Raw genomic sequence first — 9,649 nt, 5'->3', positions numbered from 1 at the left:
ATGTCATTCTTTAATAGCACTTTATGTAAGTAACACTCAAGCACGGCAACATAATAGCCCTGGGAAATACACAATTCTAACTATTTGAAAGTAGGATTTTATGAGGTGAATTGATAAATACATTAGGGCTGCTAGAACGAAGACGACATTTGTTAAACGATGAAGGTTGGTCTTCTATCTCCCGATTCTTGGATAATGAAGATAATGTCATCGTGGAACCATAAAAATAGGAATGTCCATCAGAGGTTACCTACATCAACAGCTTATTGATGGTAAAATCGGCCACTTGGAATGCACATATGGGTTTTCTTTTGTGCTCTGTTTTGCTTTTGCAAAAGGTTTAGATTCTTGTGCAGAATTTGGTCGGTTCAAAGAATGGTAGATAGATTCTTATGAATAAAATGTTTTTTTCCACAATGATCTATGACAATATCATTATGCATAGAATTCAACAAAGCTCTAAATATCAAGTGAAATAAACAACATGGTTTGCTTGGTCTGCTTACGTCTTCATCTAGACATCAGCTTTTTAACAGCCTTAAATACACTGCAAAGCTGCCTGCCTCTTCTGACTTTAGCTAGCTCAATGCATGTCAGAAATTGTTATCTGGTTCCTTAAATTTTCTCCAATTAGATAGGAAGCATAAAAGATCAGAAATATATTAAAGCTTTTTAAAAAAAATCACATTAAATTATTTTAAAAACTAACTTGTTATTCAAGTGTGAAGAAGACACTGAGAAGGAATGGGGCCACTGAAGTAAAGCAGTGTTATCTTGGACGAACTGTTGAGGCAAGTGATTGTTTCTTAGCACTTGTACTGATGCAGGTAGATACCCAAAGAACAGATGGAAGAGAACTGCAATGGTCCTCTCACTTTTATGTACCATATGTGCTAATCTGTGGCTTCCTCCTCTCATGTTTCTGAAGGCCTCTCTTTCTTGATAAGGTGACAGCTGCTCCTTTGACATCAGATTGATGTTGAATTTGACATAGAAGACAAATGAAGGACTCCTTATTGTTTTAGCAAAACCGGGCAATGTCATAACTATTTCTGAACATGTGAATATAAAATTTGTTCTGTCCTGACACTTTCCAGCTGGGGGCTTATGCATAATACTGAGGAGTATATATATATATATATATACTCTTTCTGAAAATAAAGTCATGAGGGTGGACTTAAATCTAGGTAGAGTAGATTCAATCATATACATTCCCAAACCATAAATGTTTAAAATTATAGGCAAGACATATTATGAATAATGTATGTAGGAATGGGTAAAGGAAAAATACTGACTCTAAAATGTATTGATTTGCATATGCTAATATATTTATAAGAATATATATGAAAAATGGACGGCACTGGATGGATGCAAGTTTGTACTTGAATGAAGACTGCTGGTATAAGACATTGTCTGTAATTATTAAATTCTGAAATATTTAAAGGTATGTTTTCATAAACTGGATAAGTAATTGAATCTTTAAATGATAATAACAATTCAGTTGTTTCTATCACATTAACATTTAGAATATTAAAAAGAAAGTGAAAGACATCCTCATGGGAATTCAATGTTTTATTTTGCCAGACAAATGATTTCTTCCACCTCTAATTAAATTTTCATGTGGTAACTACATCTAGGTTGTTTTCTCAACAATGGGTGAGCATTCACTGTAATGACAGCTACATCATGCTAAATCTAGTCACAAACCTACATTCGGGGGGGGGAGGGGCAAGTGCATCTCTGGATACTTTTATGTACATTAGAAAATAAAAACATGTTAAATCGTTAAATTGTCAAAGTACACAAAATAAAACCAACTAGTCCCCCATAATCAATATGTATTAATTATGTTTTTGAGAAATACATATATTTAACATTTGTCAGGGTTGTGTTGAATAAAATATCTATAACTTTAAAAGAAAAGTAATGAGTATTTAAAATGTAATTGTGGTAAAAGGGAGGTATTCAATAGGACAAATAATAGCATAGAACGAAACAGCACTGTCACCAGGCTGAACCTACATGGAGCGAGGGGAACTGCACCTTTAAAGTCATTTCACTTTAATCCTGGTCATACAATAGACTAATCACAAACACAGAGGATGGTGCTAATGTTTCATGTAAACACACTGCTGATTTTGCATGTATCAGAAAAAAGGGATGTGAGCATTTTAAGCATGCAAACAATTTACATATGAGAACATTATAGATTATTGCAGCACTGTACACATTTGGGGGACATTTATGTTCTCTGTGTTCACAACACTGAAGTGCCTTCTAGAACATCAAAACTTACTCTCACTTAAATAAACACATTTTTATCTTCTTATAATGAATGTATTCCCTCCATCTTTTCTTTCTTCGGTTTCTGCCTTTCTGCCCTCCCTTCTTTCATGTTTTTCTGTCTATCCTTCCTGCCTGCCTCCCTTCCTCCTTATCTCTACTCATCTCTTTCAGTTTGAGCCCAGGTTCTTGTATATACCAACATGTAATCTATACCAACTCACATCTCTACCCATAATTTTACCACCTGGAGATTTTTCCATAATACTAAGCAAGGAGGTAGAGCCCCTTTTAATTAGACTTATCATGAATTGTTAATAAAAAGCATGGTTCAATAGTATTTGGAAAAATTTCTCTTTTTCTCTGGAAATATAAACATGTATAAATGAAATTACATAAAAGATGAAAGTTGTACAATTAAAAGAAGTAGGAGAAAACTTCCCATGCTTTACCCACTTAATTTTTAAATTGAAGAAATTAATTTAGTTTTATACTTTTCTCATAAAAATCCAAACGTATAATTAGAAGATAATAATTAATATTAAAATTTTCATGGTTACACAGATCCCTTAACATATGTCTCAACATTCTTAAGGAAGTATTATCAAATGGAAAAACGTGTAGGCAAAAATAGGTATTATTTATAACAAGTCTGTTTTGTTCATACTGGGTTGAAACTGTCTTTCTTGACATAATAACAACCTCTCCATAACACACATATGATTACAGAACCATGATATCTTGCTTGAAAAATCAGTGTGATATGTAAAACTGGTTCCTCAAATGTAGGATTTAATCATAGAAGTTGATTACTAAAGTTGAAAACCAGCTACGTGTTACACTTTCCTTCACATGGCACATTTTATACCTTGATCTTACATTCCTTTTTTGATAGCTTTACTCTCCATGGCAAAGTTGGATGTCCTAGGAACACGTCATCCTTGTTTTGTTTAATTTGCCAGGTAGATTATGGAATTAAAATCAAAACAGTAAATCAATTAAATAATGCAAGAGTACATGTAAGTCTATAATAACTTAAATAACTTCCCCAAAACAAAGTGCTTTTGCTTGGAAGATGATAATGTAACAGGAGAAATGCCAGTGCCTTGCTGATACATGTCCCACCAAAGGCCTGGATGGGACAGGGTACTCATTTTTCTTTCTGAAACAAGAAAAGGAAGAATGATGGCAGATATCAGCCACTGACACATCTTACAATTTTAAACAAAGAAAAAAAGCAAGAATATAACTCACTGGAAGCATATGAACTCATCACACTCTCTTTATGAGGCATTCTTGCTCTTACATAACATCTGGATGCTCTCTTTCCTGTCATTTGCCTAACCTACAAGACTTTGGATGGCTATTCTGTCACATGCATTTATATGACATTTACTATGTGAAAATTGTAAATTGGAATTCGTTTTCATGTATGAAAAAAACCACTGACAATTAGAAAGCTAAACCCCGAGAGCAGGAACAGCACAGGGTAATTTATGGCCCTCGCTCAACCGAGGGTGTAACAGTTCTGCTTCTGTGGCTGCACTGCTGTTGAAGAGAAGACACATAAAGTTATAAATAAAATCTGGGATAAGTTAAATATTTCTATGCACCATGAGGACCATGACATGTCTAGTGCTAGTCTGTATCATACAAGAAGATGCATGCTCATTTCAGTTCACAGAGAACACACTTTAGAGTGAGTCTCCGGCCTTTGTCAGGGATTTCTCATGGGTAAAGCACAAGTCTTTGCGCAGTAGTTGACCGGTGAAGACAGAGCATTTGTTCCTGGAAGCAAAGCCCTATGGACGAACAGTTTATGACTCTGGCAGTTGATTCCTCCTGTTCCTGCTTTTCCTGCTGTTGATGAGAGCCTTCAGCTTGCCATAGTCCCCTCTCATTTTCTGGGGTTCTTCTCCTAGCTGCTGCTGCTGCCGGGTGTCCTTGCAGTACTGGTTGATGAGCTGCATTTCAGAGTGGCTGAATGCCCCCAGGATGTCCTTTGGATGGAAGGGGAGAGCCCTCACAGAGCCAGCCCATGTCCATGGGGACCACTTGTCTGTCACAACGGCCACCATTTCTGAATCCAGAACTTTGAAGTTAATCTTGGCTATGGTCTGCTTGAAGCTGTTCTCAGTGGCAATGCAGTGGTACAGGCCTTGGTCAGAATCTTGAACAGAGCGAATCAGCAGTCCTTGGGAAGTGGCTAAAATGCGCTCATTCAGCTTAACCTAAGAGAGAAACAGTGTGAATGTCCCAAATGGAAGACTATATATATTTCTAAGACAACACCGTCAATATATGCAAGAGCAAAGGTTTCACAGCTACAGATCTTTCTTTTCAGAGTACACAGCATTGTGGTTAGTTCCACTGCACACGTGCAACGCTTTCTCTGCAAAGCACAACCTTGTCCCCAGGGAACTGAACTACTAAAAGAGATAGTGAAGGTACCACCTACACTGGGAAATCTGGTGGTTTCCTGTGTGGGCTAGTTTTATATTAACACAAAATAGAGTTATCTGAAAGGAGGGAGCCTCGAAGATGGCTCCAGAAGATGTCACTGTAGGTCATTTCCTTAGTTTTTGACAGGGGTGAGCCCTGCCCATTGTGGGTGGCACCATCCTTGGGCTGATGGTCCTGAGTTCTATAAGAAAGTAGACTGAGGCAATCAGGAAACCTATATGGGTCTATGTTAGGTCCTCTGCATATATGTTCTGGTTGTTTACCTTAGGAATTTTATGGGACTTCTAACACTGGGACAGGGGTGTTTCTGTCTCCTTTGCCTGCCCTTGGGATCCTTTTCCTCCTACTGGGTTGCCTCACCGAGCATCGATATGAGGGTTTGTGTTTAGTTTTATTGCTTCTTGTTATTCTATGCTCAGTTACTATCCATAAGATTCCTGCTCTTTCTGAAGGGAAATAGAAAAGCAGTGGATCGGGAAGGGGTGGGGGAGAAAGGAGGTGGGAGTATGATTGGGAGGGATAAAGGGAGAGGAAACGTCTAACAGAATGTATTGTATGAGAGAAGAATAAACAGAAAAAAGAAAATAGTCATCAAAGTGGTGTGATCACTTTTGGTTATATCCTTAATATGAGACTTAAAATTAAATTAATAAATAATCCCTGGTTTAAAAAAAAAAGGGAAAAAGGATAGCAGGATGAGCAAGCCTATAGAAGCAAGCTAGTAAGTAACCTCCTCCACAACCTCTGCATCAGCGTCTGTCTCCAGGTTCCTGCCCTGTTTCAGTCCCTGTTCTGACTTACTTTGACAATGAAAAGTGATATGCAAATATAAGCAAAAAAGCACTCTCCTCCCCAAATTGCTTTGGTCATGGTGTTTCATCACAGCAACTGTAATCCTAATTAAGACAGTGCCCTTCAGACAAATGCAGTTTAATTCTAAATAGAAAAAGATTGGTAATTGTTTTGGCTCCTAATTCATAGGGAATAGTTATATTAATGAAATTCTTACATGATATCTATTTAGTCCTGAAATTATTTTTAATTTTACAAGTTTCCTCACTTGTAGAAGCACAAAAAAACTATTATGAGATTTATTTCCTTTGTTCATAAGTAGTCTCAGTGTGTGCGCACATACAAGCACACACACATACACATACACACATATGCAGAAGCAGAATTTTGAATGTTTTCAAAGGTCTTGTCCAATTATCACACACTACAGAATGTCTAAAAATAAGTTGCAAGGACATTACCTTCCAAGACTTTCAAGAAAATTTCTTTCCACAGGTAATAAAATAAAACCATGTGGTAATATTTAGTCACCGTAAGGCTTATAGTAGAAAATGATCACTGGCTAGTAGAGGCTACATACAGCAGATGAATTTGCTTTACATTCGTAGCTCTTTTATCAATGGAGGGATTGAGAATCCATGTGGCTGGAATTATTCTTATATCTACAATGTGGATTCTCTCTCTCTCTCTCTCTCTCTCTCTCTCTCTCTCTCTCTCTCTCTCTCTCTCAATGAAAACAGAAATGTGACCAAATTCAAGAGAGATAATGCAATGCATGAGAATATTATTACATTATCAAAGTTCTGTACAAAAATACATTTCGTTGTCAATAAAACAAAACGAGGATTGTATTTACATTTAAAATGTGTAATCTTGAGGGAGTTATTAGGCATCATGTACCTACAGGTACCAGCCAGCAGAGGGCAGAGTGATTTTGATTCCCAGAAGTGGAGTTACAGGGGTTTGTGAGCTTCCTGATGTGGGTGCATGGAATTGAAACTGGGTCCTTTGCAAGATTCCTTGATCAAAAAATTTTAAACTATCAATAACTTCAGGGGAAACAGAGTGCTCCAAAGCCCATCCATCCTGTCCTTTCCTCCTCAAAATTGAATCCTCATTTATGTAAATGGTCATCAGCCTATGACATAATGTTTCAACTTCAAGGAATTCACAGTCATAAAAGACCACATAACATACTTTAACAGGCACGAGTGAGAGTTGGATGTGGCCTTTCCTATGTCATCAAGGTCCCAGCCATGTTGATACAATGTCTGGGTTCTACAACTTCCAGTGCTGTGCACTGAAATCATCTCCAATAGAATGCAGCACACAGATACAGGGAGGAGGGGGAGGGTGTCCAATTTCCATTTGAATCCATCAAAATTGATGGCGTACTTGCAGCACGACATTTTAAATTTAGGGGCTGCATATATGTGCATATAAGTTTTTCTTCTCACTTGTCAGAACAGTGTGACAACGGTGTTATGGGATTCCATATTTAAATATGTCACTGTAACGCCAATTTACAATGCTGTTCTTTTCAAACAGTTCTTTATAATCAATGAAAGTTTTGAGTAGGAATGTACCTATTTGTAAATCTAGGGATCTTCTTTTCCATACTAACTAATAAATGCAGTGGTCTCGTAAACAAGGATTGGATAAGTTCCCTGAGTGACATATAAAGATCATGAATGCTAATGCAATGAACACATGACCACACAGCAGAAAAAAAAAAAAAATGCTCCTTGCTACAGAGGGTTATAGCTCCGCGGCACATCTTTAAAGCTCTTTCATCTTGTGAGCCACACAACGGTGCTGTCGTAGGAAGTCTTAGCTTCTACCTCTGCACACATCTCGTTTCTCTCACAAGTGTTTCTCAACATCACTTCTCTGCTTCAGCACTCGAGCTCGTGTGACCCACACGAAGCTATAGAAGTGGCTGGCAGAGAGGATTTCCAATTAATCCCTCAAGTCTAAGGACAAAGGGTCTTAAAGAAGATGGTACTTGACATGCCATTGACATCAAGGGATGCCTCCACTTCGTCGTCTTTCCTTCCCAGTTTCATTTGTGCCTCGCTGAAGAATGGCTATTTAGCCCCACCCCACCCGCCCGCCCGCCCCCCAGCCTTGATGGATGGAGCGAGGCCAGGCACTTACCTCTTTCCTCCTGTCTTTGTCTTTCTGTAGCAGCCACTTGATAGATGCCTGTGGGGACTTGGGAACACACTCAAGGAAAGTGCTGTTATTTCTCACTCCATACTGAACGATTTCAGCTGCATTTCTGTATGCTGAAAAGCAAAAATCAAGTCAGGGGAATGGGAAAGAGATGTGATTTTAGAGGTTACTCTTCTTGATGAACATTTCCGTCCCTCAGATTGTGCTCGGGATGCCTCTCACCATAAGGGAGGAGGGACAATTGAATGAGCAAACTCTTCCGTAGGGCCAGGCACCTTTTTAAAATGCAAAGTAAAAGACACACTACAAAATTATCTAGCATTAATTGTTCTGTAGTGAGGATTGTAACACAGCATTAAGTATCTAATTATTATATTTCTAATTATTATAATTTTAATGAGATTTTTTTTCAATTATGAAAAGTAAGGCCATAAGCCATGAAAAATACTACAATACGTACAATAGCTGTATATTTACAATATGCATATATAAAAATAATACACTGTAAATGCAGTGTGAAGTGTCAAGCAAAATGGGATCTTAGCTTATGCTATCCATGAAATCATATTCACTGGCTACACAACATGAGACAAGTTTCTTGAACCATCTCTGTGTTCATTTTATTCATTTCTAAAACACATTATAACATTTAAAAACTTTTTAGTTAATGTTTTATGGCAAATAAAACACTTAGTGAAGTAGGGCAGATGTTAAAACAGGAACAGAGAGCTTTATTTATAAGTTGGGGATAGAAATCAATGTTGGTACAGATTTTAAACAATGAATGAGATCATCCCAAGAAAGCACTTGAACCAAAGCTTAAAGCTAAATCAGCCCGGATACTTGGCATTATATCAAGTGCCACCATTCTCATCCTTGTGACAAGTGGCATTATAAGCAGTAACTGACACAATGTTTTATAAAAATTACCCCATGACTAGCAGCAAATGTCAAAGTGCTTATAGTCCCTGAATTAGATGTATGAAACAATGAAACAAAAATCTACCTTGGAGTTATATATTGGAGTTACTTTAATAAGGATCAGGAGTGATGTTCTTAACTCAAGAAGGCCCAGGCTCACATGGGTGGTAAATGTCAATCTGCATCTCTAGCTCAGGTAGACTGAGCAGTCAGAAGAGTGCTGCCCCACAGCCCTGAACGCTGGCCTTGGGCCACAGACCTGTGCCCACACTCTTCTCTTCAGACACTGTGGTTGTTTTAATTTTATAAACTGTATAATATGCCTGCAGCACCAGGTGAGCGAGGAGGAGCTATTTGGGGTGGAAGGAAGGGATTAGACATGGCATCTCCTAGTCAGGATAAGGAGGAAGGGGCTGGGTTAACTTTAAGACAGGGCAGGCTGGAGTTGAGTCTCAGCCTGGATCTCTGAAGGATTATTCTCTGCGTTTGTAGAACTGGGTCTCTAGACAGGCATGAATAGATAAGCAAAATGTGCTACAAACAACTAATTAATTTCATAAATAATAAAAATTCATATATCTGTTAAAGAGTAAAGGAACTTTGAAACCATGGAAAGAACTACGCCTAACATCACCGATCCCATGTGATCCCACCATAAAAGCATTGAGAATGAGCAAACTCTTAGCACAGTAGGATGGTTACAGCCAGGCAGTAGGGAAAGGGAGGGGATTTAATATTCAGTACAGGCAGTGGCTGCTTTTGTGAAGACAATAAACCTCGTAAGAAGCCTGGCAGATGGTCACACAGTGTGAATGTTCTAGCACGGAGGTCTATGGTTCAAAATAATTTAAATCACGAGTACTTTGTGTCTATCTTCTTCTATAAAATAATGTTTATTGTGTTGTTTGTCAGTAAATTTCAAAAGTACCTCTTTTGCTTTAGAAAGAACTAAGTAGCTAAGATAATCTGTGTTTGCCATCTGTATAGAGACCTACCTACTCACACACTGGCAGCC

The 9,649-nt window shown here is 37.9% G+C and overlaps 1 protein-coding gene across 1 annotated transcript in view; it reads right to left on the bottom strand.

Annotated features, from left to right (window-relative positions):
• Window positions 1-2,736: 2,736 nt before the first annotated feature.
• Sema3c (semaphorin 3C) overlaps window positions 2,737-9,649 on the bottom strand; it is a 157,251-nt gene continuing 150,338 nt past the window's right edge. Inside the window, exons 16-17 of the mRNA XM_051152085.1 lie at window positions 7,696-7,826; window positions 2,737-4,514 (exon numbers count right to left, since the gene is read on the bottom strand). Of these exons, the coding sequence (XP_051008042.1) occupies window positions 4,101-4,514; window positions 7,696-7,826 (545 nt within the window). The 3' untranslated portion in view covers window positions 2,737-4,100. The remainder of the gene's footprint in view (window positions 4,515-7,695; window positions 7,827-9,649) is intronic.

The sequence above is a fragment of the Acomys russatus genome, chromosome 10 (assembly GCF_903995435.1).
Source record: "Acomys russatus chromosome 10, mAcoRus1.1, whole genome shotgun sequence".
NCBI lineage: Eukaryota > Metazoa > Chordata > Mammalia > Rodentia > Muridae > Acomys > Acomys russatus.
Note: the sequence above shows the minus strand (reverse complement) of the source record. Positions and strands in the feature narration are given on the sequence as shown.